Below are 19456 nucleotides of genomic sequence, written 5' to 3'. Positions count from 1 at the left end.
CAAAATAGCAACAATAGAGATGATTCTCTTCACAAGTATCAATGCATTAAAGGGATTCAGGAATGTCCTCTTTCCACACTGAGGTTGAACACAAATCTCAATTTGGAATTAATTCGCAATTTGGGGATTGCTCCTGGGAGAGGCCGAACTGTGGCCATGGCTGAGCATGATGCACACAACATGCGATCTTCTAGCAGTGCACAAGCTATGTCATGAAACGTGAACATTCCCTGGTCCACCATTTGAAAGATGCTGTGGACAATTTTGAAATGTTATCTCTGGTGTGGCTTCAGACCATTGTGGATGTAGGTGGTTGTAGCACTAACCAATATTTGTAACCTGGAACATAAACATGGTGTGCAATTATGAAATCTTACCCTCTTGTGTGGAAATTGGAGTTTTTTTCAATCATTTATTCATTATTTCTCTTCTGCATGTCTTGACAAATGTTTCCATAAAGTTTCATTATCCTACAATCACTTGTTTCTCATGGGAGCCTTCTCAAGTAGCAGAAGTTTAATTACAACCACACATATACGATTGATTTATGAGACAAGTTCACCAGACTTCTTACAATGTTTGTAAATGATGCTATCATTTACTTTCTAGTGAAGTCAACAGGAGACCAAAGTGTATTTCAAAATGACTTAGGCAGATTATCTGTATGGAGCAAAAAGTGGCAATTTCATTAAATTTGGGTTACATGATAAAGCACAAAATATTTAAAAATTCATTAATAACACCTTGACATTAAAATTATCAACAACTTAAAATGGAACCATCATGAAGTATGTTGTGGGGACAAGGCATACTGAAGACACTGTTTTACTGGCAAACCACTTAGAAGATGCAACGTATCTATTGAAGGGACTACCTTCACTATGACTGCCCATTCTCCTCTGGAGTACTGCTGCATACTATGGGTTTTTCATCTTCATGAAAAACACTCAAAATGTTAAAATAAAGTCAGCTTGATTCCCATTACCATGAAATAGGGAGGAAAATGTCATGGATATGATAAGCAAGTTGGGGTGGCAATCATTAAAACAAACACTTTTTTGTTGCAATGAGATCTTTTTAAGAAATTTCCATCATCAACTATCTCCTCAGACTGCCAAACCATTTTGTTGAAACCCACCTATATAGGGAGCAATAACCATCATAATAAAATTAGAAATGTCAGCTTTCGCATGTGAAGATTTAGGCGTAGTCCCATGTGCTATTCAGGAGTGGACTGGCTGAAAATTAGTCTAAATGATTCAATGAACCTTCTGTCCATGTGTGGCTCGTAGTTTAAGTGCTGTGGTGGAGCCACACTCAAGTATATTTCTTAACAATGTATTACAGAATTTAAATTATTAGATGCATTTCAAATGTTTTCCATATAAATAATTAGAGTCCACTTTTTTGAACTGTTGGTATCAACTAATGTTTTTCAACCAGGTAGGAGCTACCCTTAAAGCTGTACCCTGAAATGCCCATTAGTTCTATGTAGTAGAGAGTTGGGTGTGGCTTCTGCTCTTATGAGCCTCCGCGAGACTCATCTAGTGGAGCCTAAATGTGTCCTATCAACTTCCACACAATTTTCATTTCCCACTGCTTACGTAAAGAATGGAATGAACACAGTGGCTGAACTTTGGCATTGAACCCCTGTCTGCATTATGGTTTGATGTGTCATTAATCAACATTTAGTATTCAAGTTTTAATACTGTTATAGACAGTTTTATGTTTAAGTTACTGGCAGTTATATTCACTTTAGGAACAAAGTTTGTAAATGTCTCACTAGAGAATATTAAAATGTGCTACCATTAGGTATCACCACCTACTGGGACTTTCAGAAATCAATAGAGGAAATTTGTATGCAAGAAATGTCCAGTTACTGCTATTAGCAAGTTGCTTTTTGTGTGTGTATTGTGTCTCAAGTTCTAGTGAGTTTTATATTCTTGGGAACAGCTGCAGCAAACCGCAAGTCTGAAAACACCAGAACATGAATTCAGTGTACAGTTTGTTAGCAAAAATCTGGAAAATGATCTATGAAAAAGAACTACTGAATCATTCTAATTTTAATGAAATTGTCATAGATCCTTCTACAGCACAGAAGGGGAGAAGAGCTAATTTCATCTATAAACAAATGATTAAAAGTACGCAAAACATACCTCAATAGGTGATAAGAAGCAATTAATTTGTTGTAAGTACAGATCTAGCCTATTAAATGAAGTATTTAAAAATGGATGGCAACATTTGTATCCACTGACGTCCCATTTCCCAACACTTTGGCACAACAAACCACACGGAAAATGCCATTTTTTGTTTAAACTATATAATTTTGTAAAACCCAAGTATAAGTATGAAGAACAATGAATACAGTATGCTAGCTTTGGAAACAAATCAACTTTGTGGCTGCTCAGATTGCTTCTGTCAGCCAATCACAGTACAACACTCATGATGTTACGGCAACATCACTGTTTCGTCTCTAACTCAAATACAGCAGATGAATGTATAGAAAACATTGACGGTCTCAAGTCTGTATCTGAAAACACAAAAAACATTATGCATGCATCAAAGGAAAAGCACACTCCATTAAATACCTCTCCCTAGAAGCATAGGGAAATGTGACTTAGATAAATATGCTACCAATAGATATTACTGTGGATTTAGTTTTTGTTGTTATTTAGTGGTTGATTATGAAACGGAAAGGAGATACAGTCTGTAAAGTTGTGGCTAGAGTCTGATATTGCCCCCCACCCACCCTGAAATCTTGGTTGCAGTAACAGAGTACTCTGTACCAAGGTCTAAGTTAATTCGAATCAGTACACACCAATGTCTTCCTCAGTATGGAAACCATGAGCTGCACCTGCCTCTGGCAAACATGGGAACTCTCATTCCACAGGTGGCAAAGGATTATTTTCATCTCCTCATAAAGAAATGAATAACGTTAATCAAGAAATGTGCATTATTTTAACCTTCACATCTCTGATAAAACTTACTATAGCCTCACTCTTGGCAATATATTATTTCAAAAGTTCACTAACACAGTCCACTCTTTTTGGTTGCCTCACAAATTATGTCTCATTTTGTATGTTATCAGCAATTTCATCCTACTATTTAAGCATGTTAGTCATTAGTAAATCAGTTTGTTGAAAATAAATAGAAAACAGAAAATTCTAATACATAAGGACTGTTACTTGATTGGTTGGATGTAATGTTACTGAACTGAAAAAGAATCATCATAAATGAAGAAACACTGCAGCAAAATGGTGTGGCCTTATTTCACATACCTGAGCCTATTGCCTTTCTCAAAGCAGTGCAGGATTTCTTGGCGCAATGAATTAACATCATATCTGTTTGGATTCGGTTTGTTAGTTCCTTCCTCTGGAAAGAAAATTTATGAAATTACTAAAATTTCTTCAGCTTTAAGTAAACTAACAAAAGTATACAAATCAGTAAGATACCAGAACTATCTTTTTCTTATCTCAAAAGATGAAAATGAAGAACACTGTATGTGACGAGATATCTAACCCTGGGAAGATATATTTCTATAGCATCTACATGGATTCTGGCAAGCAAGGTAACAGAATCTGTTATACACCTAAGGTTCTTATCCCCCCTACTCCCCCACTTCCACAATTTCTTGATGTCTAAGGATATACCCCTTCGACTGATATCTTCTTTTCGTCATGTTAGGAAATAAATTTCTGTCCTCCAAATTCAATTCACTATTTCCTCAGTAATTAGATCTATCCTCCTAGTTTTCAGCATTCTTCTGTAGCACCATATTTCAAAAGCTTCAATTCTCTTCTCATATTCACTGATTATTGCCCACTTGTCACTTCCGTACAAGACTACACTGCACTCAAATACTTTCAGAAAAGATGTCCTAACATACAACAACATACAAAAAGGCTAGATTGCTACTCACCACATAGAGTTGGTGTCAAGTTGCATACATTTAACTGATATTTGATGTTAAATTTCTCCTTTACAGAAACCCTTTTTTGCTACAAGCAGTTTACATTTTGTATCTTCTCTATTTCGGAAATCATAAGTTATTTTCTTGCCCAGTAGTGAATCTCATCTAATCCTTTCGGTATGTCATTGCCTTATCCAATTCCCTCAGACTGCCCAATTTAATTTGTCTACCTTCCAATACTCTTGTTTTACTCTTTTATGTTTGTCTTATAAATCATTTTCAAGACACTATCTATTCCATGAAACTAACCTTTGAAGTTATTTATCATCTAACAGAACTGTGATGTCATCAGCAAATGTCAAAAATTTTATTTTTCCTCCCTTAACTTTAATTCCCTTTCCAAATCTCTCTTTGGTTTTCTTTACTATCTGCACAATGTACAGATTGAATAACAAGGGGGATAGGCTACAACCCTGTCTCACTCCCTACTCAACAATGCTTTTGTGCCCTTTAACTCTAACTGCAGTATGTTTTGTGTCGAAGTTGTAGAAATCCTTCCATTCCCAATGTTATTGTCTCTTTCTATTAACTTCAGTACTTTTCACAGCTATTACTATAACATTAACATCAATCTGATAATTGAGAAGTTCTTGGTGTAGTATAAATAATGCAATGAGTAAATGTTACACAACATGTAACATTTACATAAATTATCCATACTTAAATATCTGTTTTGTGTATCTTCTTTGACTTGAAATGCATGCACATATTTTTACTCACTCGGTAAAACGAAGTAATCTGAAAATATTTTGTATCTGAAAGTATGTCATTTTATGTACTGGACTGTGATAATTAATTGCTTCATGCTTATAAAAAGGTACAGTCGCATACAAGAGGAAAGTTGGGGGGGGGGGGGGGGGGGGAGGTCCCCAACTTTTGTGAAGTCTTTTCCTAATAGGGTTTGGTTTTACAAATAGCATTTTGAGTGCCATGTGGTACTTAAAATTTTCGAGTTCTATCCACAGTAAAAACATTCAATGAATATTTCAGTCTGAAGTGAAACTTTAAAAGATACTTAAAAATTGTTTCCTGGAATATATAATTTACTAGAGAACAGCGATCACAGAAAGTCGGGCCACAACAGTTTGATGCCCCTAGAACAGTCACATTGGTGTAACAGATTTATAAACTGTGATTTTGTGTGTGTATTTCCTTTTGCGTATGATGTTTTTGTTTATTATTATTGATAGCATAATTTGGAATTGTGTTATGAGACAATAGTTTCAGAGTAATAGCAAAAGTTCACAGACATCTTTATCAATCATCATTTAACTATTTGTAGTAATAAACTAATGAGTTGCATTATCTTACTTGAACTATACCAGATTTAGGCCCCAACAAACAACTTATGTTCTGTGCTGTGTGAAAGTTTAAAGACAATATGTGAAAGCTATTGCTGTTAATATTGGTGAAAATAACTGTTTGGCAACTATTTCAAACTTACTGTCCAGCATATTTGCAGAGAGACTTGAAAGAGGTGACAGCGAGATTTTTGGTGGTTAGGAAGGATTCCTCTGTGGCCCATGAATTGGATAGCTCAGGACAGTGCCATGTAGGTGCTTCACCTTCAGTTCAGTTTGGGATTCTGTGTGGTTAGGAAGGATTCTCCTACATGCAGGGTGTATACATGGACAAGGAAAAAAAAATTCCCGGATTTCTCGGTTAACAACACACTTTCTCCCGGATGAAAATACACTTTTTCCGTGTTAAGTGACAGTATACTTTTCCTCGGAACTGTAAAACTTATCAATTTATAGAGATTGCAACGAGTTTTTGTAAGCCAGTCGTAGTTCATGTCACGTGATCTCGCCAGCTGATACAGCGGATATTCAAAGCAAAGGACATGTCATGTCGTCAGCCAATAGCATTATCACTGTTAAGTAGCGCGTAACACAAACAGGAGAAGTTAATGGTTTAAATTAATATACACTCCTGGAAATGGAATAAAGAACACATTGACACCGGTGTGTCAGACCCACCATACTTGCTCCGGACACTGCGAGAGGGCTGTACAAGCAATGATCACACGCACGGCACAGCGGACACACCAGGAACCGCGGTGTTGGCCGTCGAATGGGGCTAGCTGCGCAGCATTTGTGCACCGCCGCCGTCAGTGTCAGCCAGTTTGCCGTGGCATACGGAGCTCCATCGCAGTCTTTAACACTGGTAGCATGCCGCGACAGCGTGGACGTGAACCGTATGTGCAGTTGACGGACTTTGAGCGAGGGCGTATAGTGGGCATGCGGGAGGCCGGGTGGACGTACCGCCGAATTGCTCAACACGTGGGGCGTGAGGTCTCCACAGTACACCGATGTTGTCGCCAGTGGTCGGCGGAAGGTGCACGTGCCCGTCGACCTGGGACCGGACCACAGCGACGCACGGATGCACGCCAAGACCGTAGGATCCTACGCAGTGCCGTAGGGGACCGCACCGCCACTTCCCAGCAAATTAGGGACACTGTTGCTCCTGGGGTATCGGCGAGGACCATTCGCAACCGTCTCCATGAAGCTGGGCTACGGTCCCGCACACCGTTAGGCCGTCTTCCGCTCACGCCCCAACATCGTGCAGCCCACCTCCAGTGGTGTCGCGACAGGCATGAATGGAGGAACGAATGGAAACATGTCGTCTTCAGCGATGAGAGTCGCTTCTGCCTTGGTGCCAATGATGGTCGTATGCGTGTTTGGCGCCGTGCAAGTGAGCGCCACAATCAGGACTGCATACGACCGAGGCACACAGGGCCAACACCCGGCATCATGGTGTGGGGAGCGATCTCCTACACTGGCCGTACACCACTGGTGATCGTCGAGGGAACACTGAATAGTGCACGGTACATCCAAACCGTCATCGAACCCATCGTTCTACCATTCCTAGACCAGCAAGGGAACTTGCTGTTCCAACAGGACAATGCACGTCCGCATGTATCCCGTGCCACCCAACGTGCTCTAGAAGGTGTAAGTCAACTACCCTGGCCAGCAAGATCTCCGGATCTGTCCCCCATTGAGCATGTTTGGGACTGGATGAAGCGTTGTCTCACGCGGTCTGCACGTCCAGCACGAACGCTGGTCCAACTGAGGCGCCAGGTGGAAATGGCATGGCAAGCCGTTCCACAGGACTACATCCAGCATCTCTACGATCGTCTCCATGGGAGAATAGCAACCTGCATTGCTGCGAAAGGTGGATATACACTGTACTAGTGCCGACATTGTGCACGCTCTGTTGCCTGTGTATGTGCCTGTGGTTCTGTCAGTGTGATCATGTGATGTATCTGACCCCAGGAATGTGTCAATAAAGTTTCCCCTTCCTGGGACAATGAATTCACGGTGTTCTTATTTCAATTTCCAGGAGTGTACATAGTGTTGCTACAAGAAAAGCAAAGATTTCACATACAATATTGGTATCAACGATTAATAAGCTGCAAGAGAAGCTTAACTTTCACGTATAACGTTGATCATCTTTGCGCGTGTTACACTTTAAGATACATCACACCAATGTGCCAGTAAAATTTTTAAGAACGACATAAATGTATGATCTTTTGGGCTTGAAATTTTTCTAAATGGTCATTCTCAAAGAGTTTATTTTTAAATGAGAGTCAAACGCTCTGTGATTAAAGAAATTCATCGCACATAGTTCATCTTGGGTAAAAGGAAATTTACTTTGAAAGTAACACTTTTCAGTCAATCATTCGCAATATTTTCCAGCGACCTGTTAGAAAGAGGTTCGTTTCAGCAGTTGCCAGAGAGCGCCAATTACAGGCGTCACACCGCTTGCGCAGCTACGATGATGCAAGAAGCCCGTATGTTCGTATGTGTAAAACATTAAAAGATCTTACGTTACGTCATAAAAGAAACAAGACATCAGAGGACATTCCAAGAGCATCGGAATTTCATGAACCATAATAAGTGCATAATTCGGTTTAAAGTGCACATTCGTACATCCAGATTCGTTTGTAAATTTTCTTGGAATACCAGTACTGTATTATTTCATTTTTGGTTCTTTATTATGGCATAATGCCATACTTGCAAGAAGACGAAAGCATGATCTTTTGAAATGCAGAGAACAGTTGAAATTAACCAATAGTGTGGAATTAAGCATTTCGTTACAAATAAATTGACTTCCTCAGCAGAAAAGATTAATAAAAACCACTTTTCTTTAGCAAACAGACAAAAATAACTTCATTGTTCTGCAAAGCGATTAATGCTTGAATGAAATTTCCGCCCGGGGCAGATACCCTGATTCGCTCCTAGTGAATATGGCAGCTTGCGCGCGACAGTAAAATTTTTCCGAATAGCAGCTTGCTGCTACTGCTTATATAGCTAACAGACACTCTTTAGTAGCCAGAAGCGGGAGGAGGTACTACACACACGAGACGCAACTGCGCATACGCATGGGCCCGCACGCAACTGCTCACACAAATCTAATGTAAAAAGTTGCGACATCACGCTCATCGGAGGCAATTTGTTGTTATGAAGCATTGCATAGTCTTCCTAAAGCCTCTGACACATTTTGCTGCTGGCAGATGCTTGTATGAGCCCCGTGTTTTGTTGTTGTACATGGCACATTTCCTTTGCAACTGAAGTTTTATTTTAGTTTTTTTCTCTCATTCATGTTTTATTGCTGCAGTATTATTTTGCAGTAGTGGGATACAGTAATATCCTTTGTTTGAACATTATTTCTTACCAGTCAAAATGACAAAAATTTAACTGAAAACTAGAACAAAAAAATCCTGGAATTCTAAAAAATTCCCAGGTTTTTCCTGGTTTTCACCCAGATGAGAAAAATTCCCAGGTTTTTCCTAGATCTCCCGGTTGTCCCGTGTCATATACACCCTGTATATGACCCAGGAATAGATTGATATAGGATGTTACCATCCAGGTGCCCATTGCCTTCACTGGAGAGGTAATTGTAGGTTGTTACAATGGCCAGGAAGGATGTTTTAGGTTTGAAGTTAGTTGGCCATTGAGAAAGATAGAATTAAATAGCATCAAGGCCATCGTTATTTGGCATATTAGTTTAGAGGAAGGTGGCACTATATCAGTAGAGCAACAGCAACTGTGTAGCTCAGTAGAAGAAATTATTTGTCTCTTATACCGGGTCTCTCTCTTAATAGTTGTCAGGCACATTTTCTCTGGCACTGCAGCAAATTTTTTGAATTTCATTTTTGCAAAGAGTGTATGGATTTGGTACAAACAAATACTTCCGATCACAAGGTTAATTCAGTGCCCATGGTCAATGGAAGATGACTGTTTGTTCCTGTTACAAACAAAATAATTTTTGAAGAGGAATTTTACATTCCTATTTCATAGAAGAGTCTCAGGTTAGTCTAGCGAAATATTTGTTTTATTGATATGTATTAACAAGGACACAAACAGGAAGGATAACTACTACTCCAGCAGCAAATGAGTAACACTACTGGATGGTGGTGGCAGACAGTGCACAGCAGTGAGGCAGGCAAGTCGCTGCTGGAGTACTGGTTATTCCTCACATTTTACTGCCACTGATAATACATAGCGATAAAACAAACATCGAACTAGATTAACTTGGGACCGTTCTAGTAATCGAGCTTTAAAAAACCATTTCGTTTGTCTTGGAAACAGATGCCTTACTGGATTGAGTCTGCTTGGTAGGGCTAGTGGCAAGAGAGTGTTTCCACTGTAAGGACCATGAGAAGGAGAGCATGCCTGAATTTGGGAATGGGGCAAAGTTGAGGCATTCGGAAAGGACCGACATTTCTGTGGGACTAAGGCTTTTGGAGGACTGGTTCACAACTGCGTTGTGGGTCTATTTCAGTTCTTTGTTCTGTAAGGTAGTGGGAGGGAGTTTCTGAGAGTGCACTGAATGTAGTATATGTCTGCCAGGTATGGCTTTGTGGCTGTGAGGGACGTGGGGGGAGGTTTTTATGAAAGCTCTTATTATGGTGGAGGATATTGAGAATTCAAGGTTGGAGTAGGAGATGAATAGATTGGGTAGTTTTTTTGAGACGGCATTGTACATGCTGCTCTAGTTTCTGAAGGGGAAGGGGAAGGGTTTCAATCTGGGAGACGGGATGCCGTATTTTGGACTGCAGAGCAGAAGCGTTTTATAGATGGAACAGAGGTTGTGCAGTGAGGTTTGGTAAAGCACGGATGTTTGTGCCTGATTTATATGGTTTTGCAAGACTACTTTGGTGAGATCTACAGACTGACAGAATTGGAACACACAGTGGAAGGAGAGGCTGCAGCCAGAGATGCATAATTTGATGGCAAGCCTGTACAAGGTGCCTCAGGTCCCAAACACGATAAAGATTATTGTTTAAATTTTGCAAGGGTGCTGCCTTTTTCAACAATCATTTTTCCACTGATGTGACAATGATGGACCAGTTTGCAATGGAATAGGCCATAGCACAGTCAGCAAAGCTGCCCTGCCAATCAAATCACATTGCAGGATCACCTGACTGGGGGCTCTCAGAGCTATGGCCAAAACACTTTACTCTCTTCTATTCCAAGCCGCTGCCAGACACTAAATGACTTAGTTTCTTTACTTTTGCATATCCATTCTCTACTGAGATGGTCCTGGGGCTACTGGAGCTACCTTCTCTCTGCCTGGATATCCTCACCAAGTAATCCCCATGAGCTAATATACCAATACAGCTTCTTTTTCTGAAGTCAAGTACCCTATATCAATTACAAGCTCACACTCCTTTCCAGTCTTGACAATATCCACAAATAGGTGAACAAGCTATTTGGGGAGAACTCGTGAGCTAGGCAACAGTGCAGGAACAGTAAGTGACACTGGTGTCTGGATAGGGATAGATGAACTTCTACTATATTGGAGCAGAGGAAAGTAACAAGGATGTACAGTGGATGACAAAGAACACATTAAACTTTATAAAATTACGTGAGAATATCACAAAAAACCAAGATGTAATAGACAATGTAGAGCCAAATACGAATGAAATGTAAGTAGAGCCTATTGTGAAAATGAATACAAAATAAAATTGATGTGAAAACCAAATGAGATCCCAAAAGTGAAAATACAAAGAAAAATACATAAAAACCAATAATAGAGTGAGGTGGATGAATATGGGGGGAGAGGGGGCGCTGCAGCAGATGTCATTTTATTAGGTGAGATCAGTAAGTTGTATGCTTGAATAAGGGATGAGGTTGGGGGGGGGGGGGGGGCAAGGGAGGGGGTGGGGCTGTTCTGTACATAGGTGCAAGGCATACAAGAAATTAAGTGTGGTACACAGGAAGGAACACAAAAATACTTGAAAGTGATGGGAATTAGTGGGCAATTTGAAGGTCCAGGAATAATTATACTGACACTGAACATACAGTTTGCTAGGTACACAGCCATGTGTCATGTGCAGACGAGGCCATTGATACACGACCACTCGGAAGTCAGAGCTTTACAAAATCCATTGTAAGCAGATAGAGAACATATGTGATTCAGAAGGTGGTAAGGGAACACAGGAAAATTGAGAAAAAGGATGGACACCGACTGCTGCAGTGAGAGAGAGAGAGAGAGAGAGAGAGAGAGAGAGAGAGAGAGAGAGAGAGAGAAAAGATTGGTGCTTACATCCAAATGCAGTTCCAGTCACGTCTTAATGCCCAAAGACGGCAGTGACCATGTGTATGTAAGCTGTGACTATGTGAGTTTCCTACATCTAATGAAGGATTTAGTCAAATAGCTGAAAATATCTAGCACTCTCTTTCATTGCACATATCTGCCTCCTGTACACGGTGAGTAGCATTATATCCATATTGTTCTAATTTTTTATAAAGATGGTTGTAACTGTGTTTACTGTAATACCACTCATCTACAAACCAGTAATTTTTCATTTATTAATGTCAGCAGCTTTCAGATTTATGTCACAAGTGATATAAAGATGAAGCCTTTTGAAAATACAGCAATATATATTCAAACTAAAGACAAAATCAGCACAAAATTTTACATTTATCCAACCATGGAAAGTCTGCATTACTTACAAAACACTTTCCATGGAAAACACAAACACTCACAACTGCAGGCTAGAAAATGTTAAATGAAATTAATCTTATCAAATAACTACCAAAGTTAGAACTGCTGCCTCACCAGTCTTCTGTGATGACTGATTCTTCTCTTCAAGAACTGTACAATGTCCTTGAGCTAGTGCTCGTTCATAACGTGCCAATCGCTCAGGAAGTTTTGGTACTGAACGTGGTTGTTGTTGAACTTTCTTAATCTCCCCAGGAAACAACTGCTGATGCAATGTCAAGTTATAGTTGTGCTGAATTAATCCGGTTGTTGAGCAAGGGTGCCCCATTGAAGTAGTGCCACTGTGGCAAGTTATACCAGTCACAGGATCTATATGTGGAACAAACAAAAGTTTGCGTCACATTTCATATCATTAATGAGAAACATCAACCAGATAACACCATTTCCAAATAACAGGAAGTAATATTTGCTCAAGTTTTATTCCAGTCACCACCCAAGATTATGCAAGTTACAACACGCGCACGCGCACACGCACTCACTCACTCACTCACTCACTCACACACCTGAATTTAGGGAGGGGGAAACATCTAAATTTCTACACTTCTAAACATAAATTTGGTGTTGGTTTCAGGATACTTAATGTAGCAACAAATCTGACACCCTATGTACCATAGTAAGCAGTAAAGAGAAGGTAGGAGAGGTAACTGTGAAATTAGTATAGGTAAACTGTCCTATTGTTGTTGTGAAATAATGTGTGTACCTGTGGTACTGCAGTAGTATAAAAATGTTAACCATGTAGCCATGTCCACAGTTCATTATGTGCACTGAAATGTGTCAAAGAAAAAGTGATTATGTGATTTCATTGTCCAGCTCTGTTAATCAAAATAGTAATCATTACAGCCAGAAGGGTGAAAATACCTGCTCAAATAAACCTCAACTAGAAAATTATATGAGGACTACTTAAAAATATAAAGTACACATTTTTAACAAGAACCACGGAAAGTCAAATTATAAAAGGAAAAGTTGCCTCAGAAGCTACTGGATATAGAAGTAAAAAAGCAAAGATTGGTACAAGAGACAAGCAACAGAAGTGAAGCAGCTGTGCAGGTCAATTGAACAAGAGAGCTAGGAGAGATTAATTTCAGAAGTAGAAAATGATGTTCACGTGATACAAGAATTTTTAAATAAATTACTGTAAATACTTCAAAGATAATATGAACATCAAAGTAATATGTTACAATGATTAGATTCTTATAAGAAGCTTAGGACAGCAGACAGTTAATCATAGTGAAATGTAAAATAACAAGTTTTAACCCCTGACAAGAAGGACAAAGTAAATTTAGACAGAACAGAAGTGACAGAATTAGGGGATGTGCTAAAAAAGTGAAAACAGAAAGACACCAGAAAGCAACAAACACTGAATTTATCAAGCATACATCTACTCTTATGAAAGCTATATGCCTTCTATTCAACAACAAATGCTGGACAAAGAAAGAAATTCCGAACAGCTGGAAACCAGCCACAGTAACTCCCACATTTAATAAAGAAGACTGGGAATACACTGATAATTCTAGGAGCATTTTTTCTTTGCTCAATACCAGATATAAAATTTTTAGAAGATAGCAAAATGACTCTCAGTAATGTTAGACAATTTATTTTTGGAGAAGCAGTGGGGACAAGACCACCTCCATCGATGACTGGTGGGGAGGGCAGGAGGGAGAATGGGGGAGGTGGATGGGGATGGAGGCATTTCGAAAGCCATAGGCTCTATCTCGGCAGGCGGAGGCACAAACCTTACAGAGGCCCATGGATGCAGGCGATTCGAGGATGGCAGAAGGTCCGCATGGAGTCGAAACATGTAGATGCGCCACTGCAAATGGGAACCTGTCCTCGAAACAATGTTGTGATCGACACTGCTACGCGACTAACCAGGAGGACACAGCAGCGATGTCTCAACAGGATGCAGGCACAAATGATTTGCACGACTGGTCAGCTGCTCCCCACTGACATCCAAAAACAAACAATTGCCAATTTGACACCCAGCTGCCACTCCTGCTGCTGGCCAAAGGACTGGGCACAAACGGGAAGAAAACGCAGTGCACTGCAGTGTTCCATGGTATGTGACACAGGGTGCAACAAATCCAGGAGACCCTGCAGCTGGTGCCCATGCAAATGCTGCAGTGGACTGCATCCACTGACCACTGGTATCTGGTTGTAACCAGGAAACTCTGCAGTACATCACTGAGGGAAGAGTCAGACACAGACTACTTCATTTGGGTCTTGAACGTATGCATGGATTGCTCCACTTATGCGTTAGAAAACGGATGAAAGTGAGCATAGTCAAATGCTGGATACAACTTCAGGCACGAAAGCCTTCAAACTCCCATGACAAGAACTGCCTACTGTTACCAGACATGAGGGTCCAAGGGGATTCCTCTACAGCAAAAATAACAGAAAATGTATGAAAAGTGGCAACAGCAACATGAAGGACAGCTTAGCTACACACAGGAAGTTTGGCAAACCATCAACTACTAACAACTATATGCTGCCTAAAAATGGACCAGCGAAATCAATGTGCATCCTGTCCCAAGAGTGCTACAGCATTGGTCAAGGAGAAAACAGGGATGATGATACAGACTGGTCCTAAGCACAGATCTCGCAAGACCGCACGAGATGTTTGATTATAATCGATCGCCACCCAGTAGCTGTGACAATGCACCATTGTTTTCATGTGACTCATACCCCAGTATGCGACACATGCAGCAAATAAAGAATGCAAGGACCCAACACTGGGGGGACGGGGGAAGGTGAAGTGTGGGTGATTGGTAACGACTCTACAGCATTGCTCCTCTGTAGCAAGCATGAACTCATCACATAGGAGGAAAAACATATGCCATGTCTGATCCGCACCTTAGGTGACGCACTTAAGCCAATTCAATGTGGGACAGTGAAAATTTCTAGAGAAGTAGGTCAGCAACCATGGTGGTTTTTGGTAGTTGTGACTTCACATGCTGTTGACAGAAAATCTGACAATGTTTACTGCAGGGCGTCATCGAACATGAACATTGAGAGCCTCCTGCCAATCGCACTCCAAATCTGGCTCCACCAGTCACCATGATAGTGCATCAGCATTGGCTTTGGCATTAGCATGCTTGGTGGTAGAGCAGTACTAAATATCATAGCAACAGTTACCGAGAAAGAGAGCCCACTATGCAATCAGTGAGCAGTCCTATACAGCAGCTTGGAACAAGAGCCAAATAATGGCTTTTGGTCATTGATTAGGAGGCACCTTGCCCCCCCCCCCCCCTACAGGAAGACTAAACGTTCTAACCCCAAAAATAATAGCTAGCACAACATTTTCACATGTGAATAACTACACTGTGCAGTGGAAAGTATCTTTTATGCACAAGCAATGGGCTGTTCAGTGCCATCTGGGTTCTGATTTGGACAGGATGGCACCAATGCCATAGTGGGATGTATACAGCCCAGGATTGAAGGTTTACCTGGTGAAAGGAATCCAGACAGTGAGCCAAACACGAACACTGCTTGAGAGACCAAAAAGCCCATTGACAATCTGTGGACCAGACGAACTTAGGGCCTTTCCAGTGAAGCCAGTTAAGAGGCTGGCAGATGTGCACAGCCTGAAGGAATGAACTGAGCATAATACGAAATTTTACCCAAGAATGACTGGAGCTCCTTCAGGTTCTTGGGTGTTGGCAGGTTGTGATGGGTTTGATGTGGTGGTCTGTAGGTACAAGACTAAACTTACTAAAGTCATAAGCAAAAAAAAAAAAAAAAAAAAAAAAAAAAAAAAAAAAAAAAAAAAAAAAAAAAGATGCTTTGGGGAGGAAAAAAACAGCACTTTTCCAGCTTGCAATGAAGACCAATTGAAGGTTTTGCAAATATTCCTCACGTATAGGGCCCCTAACCCAGTCATTAAGGTAAGTGATGCAACAGGGGACGTCCTGAATCAACTACTTCAAATACCATTGATAAATTACTGGCACAGACACGATTACAAAAGTTAAGCAATTAAACTAGCATAGTCCAAAGGGGATGTCGAGAACCAGGAAAGACTGAGAAACCATGTGGAATGCCAACTATAGCTAAGCATCACGGAAGTCAAAATGAGAAAGTCCCTTCCACACAGCCTAGCCACCTGTGGTCGTAGCATCTGCAGAGATGAGCAGTCCCTCTCTATTTATCCTGAGGGTCTCACTGAAGCCTTCACTGACTGTGATTATCCTCCCAACCTTGTACAGAAACAACAAATCTCCCGTGCCTCATCTTTCCAGTCTCCCATCACCTCCCAAAGTCCCACCGTCTGACCACAGGGGAGCATTCCCCTCATAACTCAGTACCACCCAGGAATGGAGCAACTGAATTACATTCATCGCCATGGTTTCAATTACCTGTCATCGTGCCCTGATATGAGAAATGTCCTGCCCACTTTCCTTGCCATCCCTCCCACAGTGGTATTCCACTGTCCACCAAACCTACACAATACTCGCCCATCCTTGCACAATCCCTGCTCCCAATCCCTTACCTCATGGCTCATACATCTGTAATAGACCTTAATTCAAGATCTGTCCCATACATCCTCCCACCACCACCTACTCCAGTCCTGTCACTAACATCACCTATCTTTTCAAAGGCAAGGCTACCTGTGAAACCATTCATGTAGTCTATAAGCTAAGCTGTAACCACTGTGCTGCATTCTGTGTAGGCATGATAACCAACAAGCTGGCTGTTCACACGAATGGCCACCAGCAAACTGTGGCCAAGAAACAAGTGGACTGTCCTGTTGCTGAACACACTGCCAAACATGATATTCTTCATTTCAATGACTGCTTCACAGCCTGTACCATATGGATCCTTCCCACCACCACTAGCTTTTCTTAATTGTGCAGGGGTAACTTTCCCTGCAATAAATCCATTTTACCATAACCCTCCTGGCCTCAACCTTCGTTAGTCACTGTCGTCACCCATCCAGCCCCTTCCCTGTTCTCATTCCAACACTACACGGCCCTCATTCCACCATCAACTAAGTCTTTATTCCTCTCCTCTTCTGCTGCTCCCCCCCCCCCTCCCCACAACTCTCCCCTACCCTCTGTCTAACCTGCAGCACTTCACTATTCACTGTCCCCACCATACTATCCCTCCACCTCCCTGCCCCAGCCTCCTCCTTACCCTTACCCAGTTGCCACTCCCATCATGCACTGGTGCTGCTGCTCGCAGTGAGGTTTAGTCGTGTGTGTGTGTGTGTGTGTGTGTGTGTGTGTGTGTGTGTGTGTGTTTTGACAAATGCCTTAATGGCCGAAAGCTTTAATTGTGAGAGTCCTTTTGTTGTGCCTATCTGCGACTCATCATCTCTGTTATATGGTGAGTAGCAACTTTCCTTCACAAAATTACTGCAGTGTGGTGTACCTTATTTGAAATATGTTCATCAGATCCTTTAAAAGCTGGAAGAGATCATCTTTCATTACACTATGAGACTATCAATGTGTTAGTACCATGTGAGCCAAGTTACACCCTGCATTTAACTGATAAGACTTTATGTAATCATATATATATAGAACATACATTAGACAAATTTAAGGAACAACTGCTCTCCTGTATGCACTGTTAGTATAAATTTCTATACCTTTTTACTAACAGGCTTCACACTGACAATATTTCTATGCCCCTTTCTTCGCTACAGATGTTATGAACTGCTATGTTCCCATCTAGCACCTTAATATTTAATGCTATTCAAACAGTCTTTTTTATAAATACTCTTATTTTGTGGTTTCTCATTAAGGTAAAGTGTCTCCTACAACATATTAATACAAATATCTAGTCATTATTAGATAAATGTTTAAGTAGATTACTTATTAAGTCCAAAACATTTCTCTTATTTCAATCAATTTCTGTTTTTATACTTACCAAGAAATGCACTGTAACGATTCCAGCTCTCAACTGAAGGAAAGATTCGCACAAATCCACCACGGCGCTCGTATTCCATGCGTGCGCAACGAACAATTCTAGATTCTTCTGGGCTGAGTGAAAGTGAGCTGTAAGTTAAACGTGCTGACGAACTGTTTGCTCTCCTTGACCCTGTTGCTGCTGCTGTTACTGTAAGTGTATCTGCTGAATGCACCCGCCTACACTGTCAGAACATACCAACAGTCATTTAATAATGTTAAGCATTTTACACTATAATTTTAAGATAAACATACACAAGAAATGAGTGACAGAGGGACTACCTACATCCATATCTCTCTCTCTCTCTCTCTCTCTCTCTCTCTCTCTCTCTCTCTCTCTCTCTCTCTCTGTCGCTGCTCTCTCGTCCAAATATAAAAAACACAGTCTAGTAAAATGTGGCACACAGTAATCTGTACGTCATGTATTGGAGAGTCCTCTCGTCGGAGCAAGAATCCATGTGTCAAAGACCTGTGGCCTATGTGAAGAAGAATGAGGAGGGCCTCATGCCATTTCTGTAGCTGAAGGGAGGACTGCCATGGCTGCATGATGGGCTTTATGAGATGCAACTTATTATCTGTCACTTCCAGCCATTTGTCTTCACATTGATGCATGACTGTGTACCTCAACAGTGAGATGGTAGCATGCAGGGGGATGGTACACTGAAAACCTGAGAATCGTGACATGCCTCCTTGGCTGCTGCATCCATCCTTTCATTCCCCCTAATATCCAAGTGCCCTGGCTCCCTGCAGAAAGACATCTCCTCCTCCAGCCATTGCAGTTGCTGGATGGCGTACTGGATATTCTGAACTACTTTACCTTCTGGGTACAAGTGTTGGAGAGAGTGAAGGGCACTCAGAGAATTGGAATAGACATGGAATTTAGCACTAAGCATAACTCATCTGCTCCAGTGAGCACAAGATCGCATACAATTCCCTGTCGAAGACTGTAAAGCCTAGAGACAATTGGACCTTGCGGACATGACCAGGTAAAACAGCAGAGCCCCTTGTTTCAACCCATCTGTAAAGACAGCTGTGGAGTTGTGATGCTCAGATAAAATTTTATAACATGAAGTATTAAAAACATTTGCAGGAGTGAATCTCTCCTGTATTGCACCAAATCTAAAAATTACATTGGGTCTCTGCAGCAAACAGAATGAAAGACAGTTAAAACCCTGAATTTGAGCTTTTACTTGCTCCAAACCAAGTTATTCCACCATATGCCATACTCTAATCCCAAATGGTCTTGTTGCTCATCGACAATTGTAGAAAAGGTGTTCCAGAGGTGGATGAGCAACAGTGCAGCATGAAGGTGAATTTGGAGCTGTGAGGAACTTACATGCCTGATGCACCATGAGGAGTTGCCATCAGATTGTAAGTGGCATTCCCCAGCCACAAATGGTTCAAATGGCTCTGAGCACTATGGGACTTAACATCTGTGGTTATCAGTCCCCTAGAACTTAGAACTACTTAAACCTAACTAACCTAAGGACATTACACACATCCACGCCCAAGGAAGGATTCGAACCTGCAACCGTAGTGGTCACGGGGTTCCAGACTGAAGCGCCTTTAA

General features: G+C 41.1%; 1 protein-coding gene across 2 annotated transcripts in view; it reads right to left on the bottom strand.

Annotated features, from left to right (window-relative positions):
• The window catches only part of LOC126169079 (tubulin polyglutamylase TTLL5), a 246848-nt gene that overhangs the window by 63305 nt on the left and 164087 nt on the right, over positions 1-19456 (bottom strand). For both annotated transcript variants that reach the window (XM_049920612.1, XM_049920613.1), the window contains exons 9-11: positions 17849-18071; positions 12041-12292; positions 3279-3372 (exon numbers count right to left, since the gene is read on the bottom strand). In XM_049920612.1, coding sequence (XP_049776569.1) covers positions 3279-3372; positions 12041-12292; positions 17849-18071 — 569 coding nt within the window. The remainder of the gene's footprint in view (positions 1-3278; positions 3373-12040; positions 12293-17848; positions 18072-19456) is intronic.

Source organism: Schistocerca cancellata, chromosome 1 (assembly GCF_023864275.1).
Source record: "Schistocerca cancellata isolate TAMUIC-IGC-003103 chromosome 1, iqSchCanc2.1, whole genome shotgun sequence".
Lineage (NCBI taxonomy): Eukaryota > Metazoa > Arthropoda > Insecta > Orthoptera > Acrididae > Schistocerca > Schistocerca cancellata.
This window is presented reverse-complemented; position numbering and strand designations above follow the sequence as displayed.